General features: G+C 40.9%; 1 protein-coding gene across 10 annotated transcripts in view; it reads right to left on the reverse strand.

Annotated features, from left to right (window-relative positions):
* Ltbp1 (latent transforming growth factor beta binding protein 1) overlaps positions 1 to 19,753 on the reverse strand; it is a 395,722-nt gene that overhangs the window by 121,417 nt on the left and 254,552 nt on the right. For all 10 annotated transcript variants that reach the window (XM_063262385.1, XM_063262388.1, XM_063262387.1 and 7 more), the window contains one exon: positions 9,398 to 9,520. In XM_063262385.1, coding sequence (XP_063118455.1) covers positions 9,398 to 9,520 — 123 coding nt within the window. The remainder of the gene's footprint in view (positions 1 to 9,397; positions 9,521 to 19,753) is intronic.

Here is a 19,753-nt window from a genome sequence, read left to right on the forward strand (position 1 = left end):
TCCAGATGAATTTGCAAATTGTTCTGTCTAACTCTTTGAAGAATTGGATTGGTATTTTGATGGGGATTGCATTGAATCTGTAGATTGCTTTTGGTAAAATGGCCATTTTTACTATATTAATCCTGCCAATCCATGAGCATGGGAGATATTTCCATCTTCTGAGGACTTCTTCAATTTCTTTCTTCAGAGTCTTGAAGTTCTTATTGTACAGATCTTTTACTTGCTTGGTTAAAGTCACACCGAGGTACTTTATATTATTTGGGTCTATTATGAAGGGTGTCGTTTCCCTAATTTCTTTCTCGGCTTGTTTCTCTTTTGTATAGAGGAAGGCAACTGATTTATTTGAGTTAATTTTATACCCAGCCACTTTGCTGAAGTTGTTTATCAGCTTTAGTAGTTCTCTGGTGGAACTTTTGGGATCACTTAAATATACTATCATATCATCTGCAAATAGTGATATTTTGACTTCTTCTTTTCCGATCTGTATCCCCTTGACCTCCTTTTGTTGTCTGATTGCTCTGGCTAGAACTTCAAGAACTATATTGAATAAGTAGGGAGAGAGTGGGCAGCCTTGTCTAGTCCCTGATTTTAGTGGGATTGCTTCAAGTTTCTCTCCATTTAGTTTAATGTTAGCAACTGGTTTGCTGTATATGGCTTTTACTATGTTCAGGTATGGGCCTTGAATTCCTATTCTTTCCAGGACTTTTATCATGAAGGGGTGTTGAATTTTGTCAAATGCTTTCTCAGCGTCTAATGAAATGATCATGTGGTTTTGTTCTTTCAGTTTGTTTATATAATGGATCACGTTGATGGTTTTCCGTATATGAAACCATCCCTGCATGCCTGGGATGAAGCCTACTTGGTCATGGTGGATGATTGTTTTGATGTGCTCTTGGATTCGGTTTGCCAGAATTTTGTTGAGTATTTTTGCGTCGATATTCATAAGGGGAATCACTATCCCTGAACTCAAGCAGTATTACAGAGCAATAGTGATAAAAATTGCATGGTATTGGTACAGAGACAGACAGATAGACCAATGGAATAGAATTGAAGACCCAGAAATGAACCCACACACCTATGGTCACTTGATTTTTGACAAAGGAGCCAAAACCATCAAATGGAAAAAAGATAGCATTTTCAGCAAATGGTGCTGGTTCAACTGGAGGGCAACATGTAGAAGAATGCAGATCGATCCATGCTTATCACCCTGTACAAAGCTTAAGTCCAAGTGGATCAAGGACCTCCACATCAAACCAGACACACTCAAACTAATAGAAGAAAAACTAGGGAAGCATCTGGACCACATGGGCACTGGAAAAAATTTCCTAAACAAAACACCAATGGCTTATGCTCTAAGATCAAGAATCGACAAATGGGATCTCATAAAACTGTAAAGTTTCTGTAAGGCAAAGGACACTGTGGTTAGGACAAAACAGCAACCAACAGATTGGGAAAAGATCTTTACCAGTCCTACAACAGATAGAGGCCTTATATCCAAAATATACAAAGAACTCAAGAAGTTAGACCACAGGGAAACAAATAACCCTATTAAAAATGGGGTTCAGAGCTAAACAAAGAATTCACAGCTGAGGAATGCCGAATGGCTGAGAAACACCTAAAGAAATGTTCAACATCTTTAGTCATAAGGGAAATGCAAATCGAAACAACCCTGAGATTTCACCTCACACCAGTGAGAATGGCTAAGATCAAAAACTCAGGGGACAACAGATGCTGGCGAGGATGTGGAGAAAGAGGAACACTCCTCCATTGTTGGTGGGATTGCATACTGGTACAACCATTCTGGAAATCAGTCTGGAGGATCCTCAGAAAATTGGACATTGAACTGCCTGAGGATCCAGCTATACCTCTCTTGGGCATATACCCAAAAGATGCCCCAACATATAAAAAAGACACGTGCTCCACTATGTTCATCGCAGCCTTATTTATAATAGCCAGAAGCTGGAAAGAACCCAGATGCCCTTCAACAGAGGAATGGATACAGAAAATGTGGTACATCTACACAATGGAATATTACTCAGCTATCAAAAACAACGACTTTATGAAATTCGTAGGCAAATGGTTGGAACTGGAAAATATCATCCTGAGTAAGCTAACCCAATCACAGAAAGACATACATGGTATGCACTCATTGATAAGTGGCTATTAGCCCAAATGCTTGAATTACCCTAGATGCCTAGAACAAATGAAACTCAAGACGGATGATCAAAATGTGAATGCTTCACTCCTTCTTTAAAAGGGGAACAAGAATACCCTTGGCAGGGAAGAGAGAGGCAAAGATTAAAACAGACACAGAAGGAACACCCATTCAGAGCCTGCCCCACAGCTGGCCCATACATATACAGCCACCCAATTAGACAAGATGGATGAAGCAAAGAAGTGCAGACCGACAGGAGCCGGATGTAGATCGCTCCTGAGAGACACAGCCAGAATACAGCAAATACAGAGGCGAATGCCAGCAGCAAACCACTGAACTGAGAATAGGACCCCCGTTGAAGGAATCAGAGAAAGAAGTGCAAGAGCTTGAAGGGGCTCGAGACCCCATATGTACAACAATGCCAAGCAACCAGAGCTTCCAGGGACTAAGCCACTACCTAAAGACTATACATGGACTGACCCTGGACTCTGACCTCATAGGTAGCAATGAATATCCTAGTAAGAGCACCAGTGGAAGGGGAAGCCCTGGGTCCTGCTAAGACTGAACCCCCAGTGAACTAGACTGTTGGGGGGAGGGCGGCAATGGGGGGAGGGTTGGGAGGGGAACACCCATAAGGAAGGGGGGGAGGGGGATGTTTGCCTGGATACCGGGAAAGGGAATAACACTCGAAACGTATATAAGAAATACTCAAGGTAATAAAAAAAAATGTAAAAAAAAGAAAACTTTGTCCCCAGTTGGCAGTGCTGTTTGGGGAAGTTTAGGTGGTAAAGCTTTTGCTTTGAGATTACACACACACACACACACACACACACACACACATACACACACACACAAACACACACACATACACACACACACACAGAGAGAGAGAGAGAGAGAGAGAGAGAGAGAGAGAGAGAGAGAGAGAGATATGCATACACACATGCATCTTGTGGTTCAAGATGTGAGTTCCCAGTTTTCTGATTCTACTGCTATGCCTGATGCTTGCTGACTTGCTGTCCCCAACACTATGGACTCTAACCCTTTGGAAATGTAAACCAAATTAAATCTTGTATTCCTTAAGTGGCCTTGGTTATAGTGTTTTATCAGCACTATGCAATAAAGATAATTAATGCACTTTTCTTTCCTGACCCTTTTTTTCACATTTTCATTTACATAACAATTTTATGGGTTTATGGAAAACTCATTCTGATTGGAAATAATAACTAAGTTTGTGTATGAACAAGGCTAAGCAATACGGTATTTAAACGGATACAGATGTCTGTTGTTTTAGGTGTTGTCTGGGTTTTATTGTTATTTTACACAACATTGATATTTAAGCCAGAGGACTTTGACTGAAGCTGTTTATCCTCTATGATATGAGTGGGCTTCATCCAATCTGTTCACACATTTACAGGAAAAAAAATACTGATCTGTATTGAACAAAAATAAATTCTGTCAGTCAACTCCTTTCAGGAGCGAGCTATTACATCAGCTCTTCCCCAGTGGAAAGTCTGCCACCTAGTCTGTAGATTTTAGACCCTTCATTCTCTGTACTTATGCTAACCAGTCAGTTGAAATCAATGCAACCTCCTCTTACTTATGCAAAAACATGTATGATATGCATGCATGTTCACACTTATGAGTGTATGCATTAACATATAAGAAAGTATATTCACTAGTATTTATTTTTTCTATGGGAGGGGTATTTCTTTCAAGGAATTGGCTCATGCACACACACTTATCCTGTTGGTTCTGGTTTTTTGTTTGTTCATTTGTTTGTTTGCTTAATGCTAAATTATGTGCTGGCCAAGCCTCCACTTTCTTACTTATAAAGAATAGGGTCAGTGTGCACACTCCCCTATGATATTCTAAATCCTTGGCACACAGTAGACCAGAATGTATGTTCAGACTCCTATAATAATACAAAACCCAGTTCTCTGTGTTCTATCAAGTCCATGTGTGCCCATCTCAACCATTACTTAGTAACAGAAGTTCAACCACGAAAAAAGAGACACCACCTGCCGTGCTCCCAGGGACTAAATCACCAACCAAAGATTACACGTGGAACGACCTATGGCTCCAGCCACATATGTAGCAGAGGATGGCCTTGTCGGACATCAGTGGGAGGCGAAGTCCTTGGTCCTGGGAAGTCTCGATGCCCCAGTGTAGGGGAATGCTAGGGCAGAAGTGGGAGTGAGTAGGTGGGTGGAGGAGCACCCTCATAGAGGAAGGGGGAGGAAGGATAGGATAGGGGGTTTCCAGAGGGGAAACCAGGGAAGGGGATAACATTTGAAATGTGAATAAATAAAACATCCTCCCCCCCAAAAAAGGAAAAGAAAAGAAAGATATTATAAGTGAACTCAACAAGGGTTGAAGGATGGGAAGTAGATGAAAAAACAGAACATCCCTGAAGATTCCAAACCCACACAAGCACTGAGGGTGTGGATCAGTGGTAAAGCATGCGAAGGCCATGAGTTCAATCTCTCATGCAGAAAAGAGAGAGAGAGAGAGAGAGAGAGAGAGAGAGAGAGAGAGAGAGAGAAACCCAACAGAACAAAATAAGCAAAATAGCCTTCCCAAAGTATGCCTACTAAAGCCAACTCTGCTGTGGCTTTTAAGAGAAGTGGTAGACAGAACTGTCTGGAACCTTCCCTCTCCTGCCCACGCTCTGGCTTCTGTGTGAGGAAGCTACAAAAGCTCAAAGGTCACAGACTAAAAGTAAAAAAAAAAGCTTAGCGCAGTGTAATGGTTCCGTCTGTACTGACTGATGTCTTCCTCAGGCAGCTTGGATGCAAAGGTTCCTACTGCCTCTGAACGTTCTACCAGACGGCTGTTCAGCTTAACGGTCAGCACACCTTTACTGTAATGGGCCTGAGGGTATGAATTTTAAGTGTTGTCAGACCCACAGTCCCTGTTCCAACTGCCTAACTTCACTATGATTACAACAAAAGCAGCCTTAGACAACAAACACATGGATATGGCTGCGTACCAATAAAACTTTATCTACAAATAAATATTTCCAGTAGGCTGGTTTTATTTATGGACTGCAGTTTTCCTTACTGCTGACCTAGAACCCCAAATCTGGCTGCCCAAATCATAGTTTTACATCTCGACTCTTGATTATTAGTTATGTGATCTGAAGAAGTTTCTAGAACTCTTTGCTTTAATTTCTAGTGTGTGTGACATGAACAATAATTACACATTTGATAAAGTGTGTGTGGGAAGACTAACTAGAAATCATATAAATGTGACTGACGTTTTAGAAAGGACTTGCCCTTCTTGTCTCATAACCTCTAGGGTGATGGTAGAAGCTCCTGAGTACCTCTCCTCCTTGGCTTCCTGTGTCTGTCAAATAACTCCAAGTTCAAGGGTAGAAAACATACAAAACATCAAACGCCTCAAGGCAGTTTGTTTTGATCTGGGGTACTTTCCTGAATCTCAGCAGAGGCATAAAAACCTGCAGAAAAACGAGTGCAGCTCAGAAGGTAGAAAATCTTCCTCGATTTAGTCTACTCTTCTTCACATGACTGTGATAAGCTCAAGCTTTCACTTTGCCCCACAAGATAGGCAGGCGCAGGCTGGGAGGATACTGGTCCAGCTCCCTAAACCACAAGCACAGGTCTGAAGAGCCAGCAACTCTCAGCCATCTCTCTCCTCCTCTCTTCTTTTTGACTACAGGAAGTCAAAGGGCAGAGAGCGGGCTAGGCAAGACGAACAAATGACTGCACCCTTTAGGTGGGGTCAAAGAATGCAGGGGGTGTTTACCTCGAAGCAGCAGCATTCGGGAACACAGAGAGCTTCCCAGAGCTTCCCAAAGCTTCCCAGAGCTCCTTAGTGACTGCCAAGTACACTTCTCAAGAGTTCACCGAGTTAGCCCCGCATTATATGGCCCGGATATACCCCAATTTCATGCTGCTTAAGCAAATGCTGTCTCTACCACATGCTTGCACACTCAAGCTCTGGGGTGTGTACGTGTGCGTGTGTATGCGTGTGTGCATGTGCATGCGTGTGTGTGTGTGTGTTCGCTCATTTCCCAATTTCTTTGCTACTGTCCCACGACAGTGAAGGATACACTATTTGTCCCCACTCACTGAGAACATCACATTCTCCCCTGATTCTTTCCACTGGCTATAGACCCCTCATCAGTTTCTTTATATAGTTCATCAACAAATCTGGACAGATAGGTACAAATCACAAATTCTTAAGGAATTTCACACACACACACACACACACACACACACACACACACACACACACACCCATGATAGCACACGTGGTAAATTCACAGAGAAAAAAAAAGAAAGAAAGAAACACATCTGTGACCTCCATGCTGGTAAAGGGCCCAGTTTTACCTCCGAGCTCTAAACTGGAACTTTACTAGCCACAAATATCACTTAATACTTATCATTTCAGCTGTTGCAGCTGACCCGTAAAATTGAATTATTTATTTTTCCAATAAGAATGGATGGTTGTTTAATAAGTTCAGAATTATTTGGGCAATGGCAAGGAAAATACATTCTAAAGAGCTGTGCAAGTGTTTCAAGATTCACATTGGCAGGTTTCTACAATTTCATTAAAACCTGGATGCCTGCCCTTCATGCTAGACATGAGATCTTGTCAAACTCTCACAGTCTGTGGCTGGTTCTCCAAGTTTACCTAATGTGCAACCTTCATTGTGAGAATTCTAACCAGACTGTGTAAGATAAAACTGCACTTACAACAAACACTGTATCAAAGGTTTTGTTTTATTTTTAACAATAATTACTGCTTACATTAGAACCTGTTTAAATATTCATTTATATAGTTCCAAGTACTTGAAAGATACCTCTAAATTATCTGGATATTATCAACAATTTTGTTTGTTCCCTAACATTCCAAATCTTTCCATCGGTTTTCAAATGTGCCTTGTATGAAAACTTCATAGTCTAATTTAACAAACTCCAAAATGCCCTCTGGTTAGGTGCCTTTCTGCTTCAGGTAAGAACCAACCATAAAAGAACACAGAGAGAGAAAACGAGAGAGGAAGAAAAGACTTACGTGCCCAATTTCCTAATCTGCATTTGTCAGTTTTGAAAGGAAAACAGGAGTAATTAGTAACAGCATTTCAAAAGGCTTAAATCCAGCAAGCAGGACTGTCAGTTTTTCATGACTTCATTTCCTCTCTAGCACAGCTCAGAGAACAATAAACTAGACTTAAGCTGAAAGGCCAAGTCCTCATGAAGACTGTTTTCACTCGATCGAATGTGAGGCAGCTTAATAAACACCAAGTCTACATCAGAATAAAGTCAAAGTGCCTAGCTGGACAGGCACAGGCAGAATGGTTCTTAAAGTTACCTCATCCTGCTGTCAAGTTTTTAAGTTTTGTATGAACATATACTGTTTTTTGTTTGTTTGTTTTTTAATGTGGAGCACTGGCTGCTCTTCCAGAGGACCCAGGTTCTATTTCCAGCACCCACAAGACAGCTCACAATTGTCTGCAACTCCAGTTCCAGAAGGTCCAATGTCATCTTCTGGCTTCTGTGGGCACCAGGCATACATGTGGTACAAAGATATGCATGAAGACAAAACACCCATAGACATTAGAATACAGACTGATATTTCTTAGTCTGAATTTAAAGCTAGGGAGAGAACTTATTTGGAAAGTGTTCACCCTGCAAGCATAATAACCTGAGTCTGATCTCTAGAGTTCACGGAAGAAAAAGCCAGGTGTGTGGCAACTGCTAATAATCCCAGTGCGGAAGAGGCAGAGACAGGTGTATCCCTGGGACTCACTGGCCAACCAGTCTAGCCTAGTTGGTAAGTTCCAGGCCAGTGAGAATCCTTGTCCCCAAAAAGCAAGATAAATGGTACCTGAGATATGATACTTGAGGTTGTTCTCTAGTCTAAACACATACATCACACACACACACACACACACACACACACACACACACACACACACACACACATATGCTACACACATGCATGCAATGCACACATGCATACAGTCAGTACACAGCACATATGCAGAGCAAACACACACATATATCCATGTGCATATGCACACACACAGGTTATCCTCTTTAAGGTTTTTTATCTCAAGTGCCTCCAAACCTAATTGTCAGACAGATCATGTAATGATCACGTAAATGACTATACTGGATTCGTTTTCATGAAGACATGGCCTATTTGGTGAAATCATATTTCAATATTATGTGGCTTCACTGGAGACTTTTACCTTTACTCTTTAGGAAAGAAAACCCTAGGGACATTCCTTAACTAGTAGCATCACTTTGAGGGCCTTTTGTAGATTTAGAGGACATCAGAGCAGAGCCAGAAAATCTGAAATGTGCAGACTTTGAAATGATTTTCCAGGCTTTTCTAACTGAGAGAGTACAGTGAAACTTCATAAAAACAGACTCCAGTGACTCGGGATTTGCAGTAATTAAAGGCAGAAGCTGAAGGCCAAGCTTGATTTAGCCTAAAGGTTTAAATATTTATGAAGGAAAAAAAAGTCTGTTTTTATCTCCCAAAACAACAAAAGACTGATACACCTATTTAAATAACTCCCTCTCTCCCCCTCCCTCAATTCTTCTTTCCTCCCTCTTTCCCTCCCTCCCTCCCTCCCTCCCTTCCTTCCTCTCCTTCTTCCTTCCTTCCTTTGTTCCTTCCCTCCTCCTCCCCTGTCTTCTGTTGCTCTTGTTTGATTTTCATTTTTGAGACAGGGTTTCTTTGTTTAGCCCTGGCTGTCCTGGAACTGTCTCATACTGTAGACTAGGCTGACCTTGAATACAGGAATCCACCTGCCTCTGCCTCCTGAGTGCTGGGATCAAAAGTATATGCCACCATAGCCTTTCGAACTCTTCATTTTCATCCAAGTCTGTTCCCTCTTGTGATTCTGCCCTATTCTGAGTTTTAGTGTGAAGTATTTTTGAATGCAGTTAAAAAATGCATCATGGAGAAATTCCCATAGTATAAATGTAGTTTACTAAATTGAGTTGGTCTCCTTACTCTTTCCATTTTCTACTAATGATATTTTCTTTTTTTTTCTTTTTTCTTTCTTTTTTTTTTTTTTTTTTTTTTTCGGAGCTGGGGACCGAACCCAGGGCCTTGCGCTCGCTAGGCAAGCGCTCTACCTCGCTAGGCAAGGGCTGAATCCCCGACCCCGATATTTTCAATATTAGTTGAATATTTTCTTCTTTTAGATAACCCCCAAGACACATGGTTAAAATATAGAAAGGCGAACTGATTACTACTTACGCACACAACTTGAAAAGGTAGGGTCAGGCCCAAATCCCATTTTGCAGGAGCATCTGTAGCTGCCCATGGTATTCAAACACTCCCCATTAGGGCATACGCCTTGGAGCTGACATTCATTAATATCTGCAAGAAAACACCAGCCTTTTAGATGGAGCAACCAAGCCCCAGTGTGCAGATTCTGGGTGTACTCATGTTCAATTTCTGTCTCACTGTAATAGTTGCAGTTCAAGTTAACAAAAGAACAGTAGGATTGAAGGAATTAAAATTCCAATGGCCAAATTGCAGAGGCATTTTAAGCCAGCAACATGGCTGCTCTGACAAGAGATCACATTCAAAGACTTTCAAGGTCCAGCCAGAAGGCGGATATGCCATGGATTATCATTTGATCTGGCTAGAATACAGACATGCTTTTAGTACACATCTTTAATCCCTTAACGATAAACGTAAGGTTAGTCTGTAGAAGGAAGCAGCCATTTTTAAAAGTGATGTGTAATTGAAAGGCAGGTAAAGTGATGAATCAGAACAAAATCTGACAGAATGAGTCAGAGATAGGGTACACCCAACTCCTAGGAGAACAGAATAGGAAAGAGGCTATTTAGGATAGCAAGGGAGAGGAAGGGTGCAAGGTGTGTAGCAGTTTTAAAAAGACTCTACAGAGAGACCAAGCTAAGTGTACGTGAAGACAGAACAAGCCAAAAAACGAGAAGGAGCAAGATTAGAACAGATTGCCAGAGTTAGTTTGAGGCCAAGCAGAGCAATTCGGTCAGAAGTCGCAAGAAGCCGGTTTGGATCAAGTAGTATGAAGAGGAGTTTTGAGCCAAAATAGTTGAGTTGAACCAGCCAGCCAGAGTTCAGAAAGAACAAGAAAAGTTGAGCTTATTTAGCAGTAAGTCTCCGAGACAACGATTTCACCTGGTCAATAAAAGTTACTTTTATACTGAATCTCTATTAAACATCCGCAGTTGTATTATTAGTTCTGATACATATACTATACTCCAGGTTCTGTCTTAGGTGCTGAAAATGTACTAGCGGATAAAATTGACCAACAGGGTCACCTTTACAAAGCTTTTGTGTTGGTGTATTCTAAGCACTATGGAGTATACAGGGGGGCAGCAATCCTCAGTCTGGAGGCATTGACATCCTAGATGTGCATAAAAAAAGGTGAACTGTGAAAGCTGTAAAGAATAATACATGTTACCTAAACTAGAACTGTCACAAACTGACATTCAGTTCTGAAATTGCTTATAGAGACAGTCAAGAGCTACCAAAAGAAGTTAGAGGTAGTGTTGGGGAGGATGTGAGACTTCCTCAGGGTAGAAGGTGTGTGTGTGGGGGGGGTGGTTAGTGATGGGACTGGGTTAGAAAACATGGTCATATGGGTGGAGACAAAAGCATGAGCACAAGAGATCGACCAGGGGAAGGGATCCTGGAAATGGCAAATGACACCACTGAATGGGAAAAGGTTCAGTAAGGTAATTAGTTGGGAGATTAGGAAAACAGTGTTCCCAACAGCAGACTCCAGGGTAATTCACCTGGCCTGGCCAGCACATGGCTTGGTGAAGAGAGGATATAAAATAAGCCACTGAAGGAGTAGTGTAAATAGGACGTTTGTGATGAACCGTGTGGTTAACACTGGTTAATCAGGGAGGTGAGGAGGGCACAGTTCATTTTAAAAGTGAACTACTGACATGGCTTGGAATTCAACTGGGCAACCAAAGGCTGGAAAATAATGGAGAGGACTCGCAGGTGTCAGGGGCTTTAGTCTGAGAAAAGAGGAAAGGCTTCATTAAATGGAGAATGCCAGAAGGTGAGGGATTCAGTTTCACAGTTCAAGGTCATATGATAAAACCCAGGCAGAAATACCTAGCAGTAGAAGATTCTGGAATAAAGTAAAAGGAAATACTATGCCTAGAAACAGTGATACCCCATGGGCCAATCCCAGAGATAATCAGAAGGAGTTGAAAGAGAAGATACAAGTGTGGTGACTAAAATATAAAACAAAAGCTTTCATAGCCCCATGTAAAGGTAATCAAAAATGAAAAAAAGAATACATTAAAAATGAAAAACTAGTAGCCATTTTTATTTGATCCAGTGTGGGCAATGAAACTTAACAATTAACAGATGTTGGCTGTTAGCGCTTCTATGTCAAGTAACTTTTATGTCTTTCCATCAGGAATTCTTCTGCAATCCTTTTATAGAGCGTCTTAAACTTATTAATTTCCTAAATTAAGATTGGACACAATGATAGCAAAATATTACAGAATCTTCACATCAAAGTCAAAAACTTCCTTTGATAAATCATTACTTGAGAAAATATTATTGAAACATAAATTCTAGAAGAATTTCTAAGAAGTCATAGTTATCTACATTATAGATATTTCCTCTAAGCCATACACTTTTAACATTTCTAAATTTTTCGTTGTGTATATTCATTGTATGAGGTATTAGATTCCATGAGAACATTTTCATTTGAGTATATGTTGGATGTTGGTCAGTGTTTTTAGTTAATATGAGTGACAAAAATGTAACTGGCTGCATGATGTACAAATGAGAAATTAGTGCACATGTGTTCTATAAGATGTACAGAGTGACAACTGGATGCATCTGGAAACAGCTAAATTACAACCAGAAGAAGACCTGGTCCAGCACCTGATGGTCCTATTCTTTATCAAGCTGTGTACTGTGCTATAACAGTCTTTTATATGCAGCATATAATTGAAACTTTTCCCCCATAACTCATTCTTCTTAAGAAAACCACCATGAAGGACCAGGAAGAGTGCCAAGTCCAATTGGAGCTTACACAGTACAAGCAAAGACCTTATCACAGGATCCAAGTAAAGCCTGAGGTTTGGGTAGCCAGCCAGTTGTGATCCGAAACACTGGACAAAATCTCTACTCTTCTATTCCTCCCTCACATCTCTTCATGGTTACAATTGTTAGCCTTCTTCTATCCAGTGGCTTTTCTACAACACACTCCATGACCACTTCTTAGCAATTCCTCCTTTGTTACAAGGGTTTTAATGCATCTGTATTCCAGCCTCATTGTTGGCTGTCAGGTCAAGGTTGAAGGTCCTCTATTTTCTGAGTCATGTCTAACTGCCTCCGTTATAACAACAATTGCTTTGTTAAGGCAACCATATGCTTTCCAATGCTTCTCCTTTGGACCTCTTTACCACAGCTAGCAGCCTTAACCACAATGCCTTGGGACTTAGAAACTATGAGTTAAAAAGAAATAAGTGGGAATAACACTCGAAATGTATATAAGAAATACTCAAGTTAATAAAAAAAAAAAAGAAACAAGTGAGAAGGACTGAGAGACCTACAGGTGTAAATAGAACAGGCAAGCTGGTAGGGGGAGGGGCATGAAGATTCCCCTGGTTTCCACTACTCTGGTCATGTTGGGCCACCAGTACTCTGACTGCCACTGCCCCAACTGACCCTAGGAACCTTGCTTGAAATATGGCCTTCCTGAACACACTCACAATTGCCAGGAAGACTCCTGCTTTCTTCAGCAGCTGGTTGGTGTATATCTTAGCATATTTTCTCCAACATCACAATTAAAGATTCATTCTATTTTGAACTTTCTTCTATTTATTTTATATACACTAAAATGTCTCCATCTGAACTACACAGCTAAATGTCCTAAAGTGTGCTAGTTATATGAAAGGGTTTAGTGGAAGAAAGAGAAAGAAATGTTGTAATTAAAATACAATCTCAAAAATAAACAAACAAGAGAAGAAATACAAGTGCGCATACACTATGTGGTCATTATCAAGGTCATAATTAATAACATTCCCAAGAGGTCTTGAGAGATGACTTGGAGGTTAAGAGCGAGTACTACTATTGCAGAGGACCTCAGTTCAGTTTCCAACACCTTGTTGGCTACTCACCCCCAACTCAAGTGTCAAGGAGACTGGACACTCTTTGGCTTCTACAGTCACCCGAATTCATGTACATACCCACATAGAGACATGTACATAATACATATAATTAGAAATAAATGAATAAATAAATTTTTTTAAAAAATTTCATTACCTCAGAGAGTGTCCCAGGTGATATCACAGTACCCACGGCTGGCAATTATTATGACTGCTGTCACCATGCCTATTCTTTAATTGCACATAAAATGAATAGTATTGTTCATTTGATCTAACTGTCTTACTATTTACTATACAGTGCTTCAGTGCTGTTATATATAGTAGCTGAGTCTTCGCATTGTGTGTTGGATGTTATTCTGTGAGGAAACCGAACCTAACCATTCAGATACTACATCTGTTATTTCCCATTTGGGTCTGTTGTTATCAATTGTGGGCACTCACAAATACATGTGTGTACAAGTATGTATGGGAATAGACAGGAAGACTTCAGTACTCATTCTCTTGAGCATGTATTTACATGTTTATATTTATTTTAAATACTTGTTCAAAAGCTATGCCAATTTCCACTCCCAGCTGACAAGTCCTTGTCAACTTAGTATCAATCTTTCTATTAAATTCAGTCATTTTGGAAGAGCACAGTGTTGTGCCATATGGCTTTAGTCTGTTGTTCTCAGATGAGGACTGACACTGAATATTTTTTAAATACTTCTTAGCCATTTAAATGTCAATCCTTCTTCCTCTACAATGGAAACACGTACAGAGAGTGTTACAGGTTAGGGGGATTGCTGTCCTCTTGGGGCTTTGCTTTAATTTTGTTTGAAATGAGGTCTTACTCTGTAGTGCCAGACTAGTCTAGAATTTATTGTGCAGCTCATGCTGGCCTCAAACTCACAGAATCCTCCTGTTTCATCATTCTAAGTCCTAAGATTTCAGGTTTGAGCCACAATGCTCATATTTATGAGAGGGTTGAGGTTCTGTGACCCTCAAAGGGAGATATGGTCTAATTCTGCCCAGAGAGCATCTGGTTTTCACGGGGACTGGGAAACTCAAAGAGGATGGATACCAGAGATACTAACCATTCTTAAAGTAATCCCCTTGACAAAAGATTGTCCTGCCCAGACTTACAGTGCACACTAAAAATTTCAGATGTGGGGGGAAAACATTATAAAGTAAGGCAGTCTGAGGAACAGATGAAGTAAAAAGGACTACGTAACACTAAGACAGTTTGGTTTACTCCTCTATGTCTATATCAACAATGCACAAATCAAGTTTTGGGAAGGATTTCATTCACAAATTTTCAATACCCATAGGTAACACCCATACAAGCAAAAACTATATAGATATGAACTCTTTTTCCTTGCCATCCTTTTTCCCATCCCTCCTATATCTGGAGAAGTATGTAGAGAGTCTGTACCCTTTGTGCTAAAAGAAAAGTAAAAAGCAAAATATTCTTACAACTATTCATTCAGTGCTTCACAAGTTAATAAGAAACATGAGCAACTATTCAAAAGGCCTTCTGAGGTGGTTAAGTCCCTTTTAACTTTTCTAAATAAATGGAAGGGAACTGGAGATCCACAGGCAGATGAAGGACAAAACACAGGTTAAACTGAACGTACATCATCCAGATACAATAAGCTTAAGGACCACTCTAAGCAAAGAGGGTATGGAGCCAAAGTTTAACAACCATGTGAAATGTGACCGGCAAATTGTGAATTATAATTCCACCCAGACTTCAACTCCTAAGGCTATTTTCCTTATTTAAGAAAACCTTCTCCCAGCACCACATACATTCAAGAAGAAAATCTTCTAACTCGATTATAAACTATAAGTAGGCGACACTTGCCAAATACAATAGAGATCAGAAATCTCATATTTCACAGGGTCGACCACATTTCTTGAATATACTCAGACTAAGTCAAATGTACTTTACTACTCAGTTTAGAAAACAAAATAGGTGAACAACTGGGTTTACTCCTTTTTTTTCCCTCAGCAGGCCACCATTGTCTCTGAAAGTCCATAGGGTCCTATCTTCATTGGGAACAGCAGGACCATTACACATAGTACCACAATCGCCTGGCTTAAGAACCAAAACAGAGGGCCCAAGAGGGTGCACTCCTGTGGTCATCCACACACACAGTTCATCTCCAGCAGCTGTTGTGTTAGGCGGGCTAGGGCCTCACAGAGGCAGAGGGAAGAGGTATGCATGGCTCCGTGTCAAATAAGCAGCACTCGTGGAGCTACATAGAGCTCACAGAAAGATCTCCATTTTTCTCTCCTTACTGAAAACACTTGCAAGGGTTTCTACCTATACAGACTACCAGCGTAGCTCTGACTTTCTGCGAAGTTCAAGCATGCAGAACTGTGTAAGTGGTTGAAGACTGGCTAAATCGTATCACTTAACAACTAAGATGAATGGTCTTCTAAGAGCTGAGGGTATAACTCGGAGGCACAGTGACTGCCTAGTGTATGCAACGCCTTTAGTTTGATACCGAGTACTAAAGAAAAAAATGCCTTATAATCTATTGTTAGGAGCATAAGTTTCTTGTGCTCCCAGATAGTACTAGAGAAGCTAGGAATGTTAAACATGTAAGGGTTGTCTTTTCAAGAGAAGATTATAGCATCTTTTCTGCCCAGAAGGCTGGGAATGGAGATGAATAATAGTCTAGATGCCCCCTTTGAAATACCTGACTCCCCAAAGCACAACCAGCACTGGAAGTGGCTAACAGCCCAGATGACCTCTGCATTATCTGTACGACCAAGATTACACCAGATCCCCTGCAAGGCCCTTAAGATATCACATGTAGCCTATCTCTAGGACTCATCTTTATGGAAGAATTGGACTGTATTTGAGAAGAGTTTCAAAATAGTCATGCCTCCTAGGACACACAGAATTGTGTTATAGCAAAAAAAAAAAAAAAAAACAACAAAAAAAAACCTTTGGCCTAACTTGTACTGTACTTATATATGCCTAAAATAAACTGTGTGAGTCTGACTCTCAAAGTTTGAACCAAACTGCCTACAGCGTCACGCTGAACTGCTGTTCCTTCTTGCCTCACACGGATGGTTACTCTGCCAACTCCAGTGTTTGCAGAGACCACCACAGTCTATTAACTGGATGGCACAGAAATATAAAACTCAAGAAAATAGATAACCAGAGGGTCCCCTCAAATAGCCTAAGAATCCAGTCCTGGAGAACAGTGTAATCGAATAGGACAATGCAATGAGACGCCTCTTCCTCCTCATTTATACGTGTACAGAGCAGCTGTGCCCTTTGAACTTCATCACTGTCCTGGATGGTAAGTCACGAATGGTTACTACCACTTTATGAAATACTTTTTAAATCCAAAGTTACAATTTAAAGGAGTTGACAAGTCGAATAGAAATATTCTACAAATGGAAATCAGTCTGGAGGTTCCTCAGAAAATTGGACATTGAACTGCCTGAGGATCCAGCTATACCTCTCTTGGGCATATACCCAAAAGATGCCCCAACATATAAAAAAGACACGTGCTCCACTATGTTCATCGCAGCCTTATTTATAATAGCCAGAAGCTGGAAAGAACCCAGATGCCCTTCAACAGAGGAATGGATACAGAAAATGTGGTACATCTACACAATGGAATATTACTCAGCTATCAAAACCAACGACTTTATGAAATTCGTAGGCAAATGGTTGGAACTGGAAAATATCATCTTGAGTGAGCTAACCCAATCACAGAAAGACATACATGGTATGCACTCATTGATAAGTGGCTATTAGCCCAAATGCTTGAATTACCCTAGATGCCTAGAACAAATGAAACTCAAGACGGATGATCAAAATGTGAATGCTTCACTCCTTCTTTAAAAGGGGAACAAGAATACCCTTGGCAGGGAAGAGAGAGGCAAAGATTAAAACAGAGACAGAAGGAACACCCATTCAGAGCCTGCCCCACATGTAGCCCATACATATACAGCCACCCAATTAGACAAGATGGATGAAGCAAAGAAGTGCAGACCGACAGGAGCCGGATGTAGATCGCTCCTGAGAGACACAGCCAGAATACAGCAAACACAGAGGCAAATGCCAGCAGCAAACCACTGAACTGAGAATAGGACCCCCGTTGAAGGAATCAGAGAAAGAACTGCAAGAGCTTGAAGGGGCTCGAGACCCCATATGTACAACAATGCCAAGCAACCAGAGCTTCCAGGGACTAAGCCACTACCTGAAGACTATACATGGACTGACCCTGGACTCTGACCTCATAGGTAGCAATGAATATCCTAGTAAGAGCACCAGTGGAAGGGGAAGCCCTGGGTCCTGCCAAGACTTAACCCCCAGTGAACTAGACTATGGGGGGAGGGTGGTAATGGGGGGAGGGTGGGGAGGGGAACACCCATAAGGAAGGGGAGGGGGGAGGGGGATGTTTGCCCGGAAACCGGGAAAGGGAACAACACTCGAAATGTATATAAGAAATACTCAAGTTAATAAAAAAAAAAAGAAAGAAAAAGAAATATTCCACAAAGACCCAGCCCTTGGTGTAAGTGAGAGTTTAAACTTTGTTACTTGGAGCAGTTCACTCAAATTCCCTGCATCTCCATTTTCTACCCTTGTAACATGAAGAGTCTGATGTAGATTATCCACACTGTTACCTGTAGTTTAAATATTCCTTATCTTCAAAATGACTGACCAGTTTCTAGGATTGAAAATGCTAGAGGATACACGAAGTATAGCATTTAACTAATGACACGTTGAACTGTGTAAGCACACTCGTGAGAAATAAATAAACCTTTTCACATCTATGTCCTTTAAGAAAATATGGATATTTAACCAAGTGAATAATAATTTCCTGCCTTTTTGGTGACACAAGTTGACACAGGATATGAGGTGTGTCTGGTCACTAATAGACATTGGGTGCAAGATGAAAGTGTCACATGATTGGGGGCAATGTAAGGCTTTCTGGAGATTTAGCAGTGTACAGTGAGCCATGCTGATGGATAGAAATTCTGTCATGGGATTCCATCAGCAGTAAGACATGAATTTGAAGACAGAAAAAAAATGCCTTGAGATAAATGCTGTCCTCAGCCAGATGGGATGAGTTGACTATTTAAGAATGTACAGAGTTCATGTCAACCTGACAAGCTAAAGTCATCTGAGAGAAGGGAATCCCAACTGAGAAAAGGCCTCCATAAGATCTGGTTTTAGGCAAGCCTGTAAGGCATTTTCTTAATTAGTGGTTGATGGGGAATGCAATCCCTGAGCTGGCAATCATAGGTTCTTTAAGAAAACAGACTGAGCAAGCTATGAGGAGCAAGCCCACTAGAATCAGTCCTCCATGGCCTCTGCATAAGCTCCTGCCTCCGGGTTCCTGCCCTGTTTGTGTTCTGCCTTGACTTCCTTCAATGATGAACAGTGCTGCAAAATATAAGCCAAGTAAAGACTTTCCTCTGGAACTTGCTTCTGGTTCTGGGCTTTCATTGCAACAATGAAACTAACTAAGGCAAGTGGGATGGGAATATGGCTGTCTGTAAAGTGCTTGTTGTCCACGCATGAGGACCTGAGTTCAACCCTCATTGTACACATGAAAAAGTCAAGCACATTGGTGCATGCCTACAATCTCGGTATTGGTCAGGCAGCCACTTTGGTGTCTTGGCAGGGCTTGCAGGCCAGTGAGTAAAGCTGAGTCAGCAAGCTTCTGGTTTAATGAGAGACCTTGTCATAATGTGGGTGCTTCATTTAGTTTAGGTAGAGGAAGATTAAGAACTCTCTATCAGGACAAAGGTATTTCTTAAACTTCCAAGGAAGATAGGATGTGGTACTCTATTGGCACATGATGACATTCCGTAGAGTACACACAAGCTTTGACACTTTGAAGGGAATTTATGTCCAGATCTTCAGCCTTCGGTGTTTCCTTTGAAATGATCTCTTTCACCAAAGAAGAGTCTTCTGGGAATTGAATCTAAGCCTTCAGGAATGCTAGTCGAGTGCTGTACCACTGGGAAACAGCTTCAGCTCTTGAAGTTCTCTTAAGAATACATCTATTAACCCCCTCATTTCTATCTCCCCCATTTCCTCAGTACCTTCTTGCTTTTCACCAAGTCCAAGCACACCCTTGCCTACCCAGAGTCATTCAGGAGACATTATCCTTCATTGTAAAATTCTCACAGGCATCAAAAGAATCAATATAGGTACACCCCTCCAGAGGAACACATAAGAAAGGCATTAAATCTGGTCTGTTTCATGGAGAAAATGAAATTTGCTTCACAGGTTATATGGGTGACATTGTTCATCAACTGAATAACCCAACCCTATGATCCCTGGGTTTTGATCAAATCAAGTCCATTTCTAATACAGATAAATTTAGCATGAATCTACTGAATATATTTGGTTTACTCTTTAAACACAAGTGCTAGCCCGAACATGTGAGTTTTTCAAAATTATTTTAGAAGATGAATGAACAAAAAAGTTGGATGAACAATGCACGAAAGCAATTGTATT

The sequence above is a fragment of the Rattus norvegicus genome, chromosome 6 (genome assembly GCF_036323735.1).
Source record: "Rattus norvegicus strain BN/NHsdMcwi chromosome 6, GRCr8, whole genome shotgun sequence".
Lineage (NCBI taxonomy): Eukaryota > Metazoa > Chordata > Mammalia > Rodentia > Muridae > Rattus > Rattus norvegicus.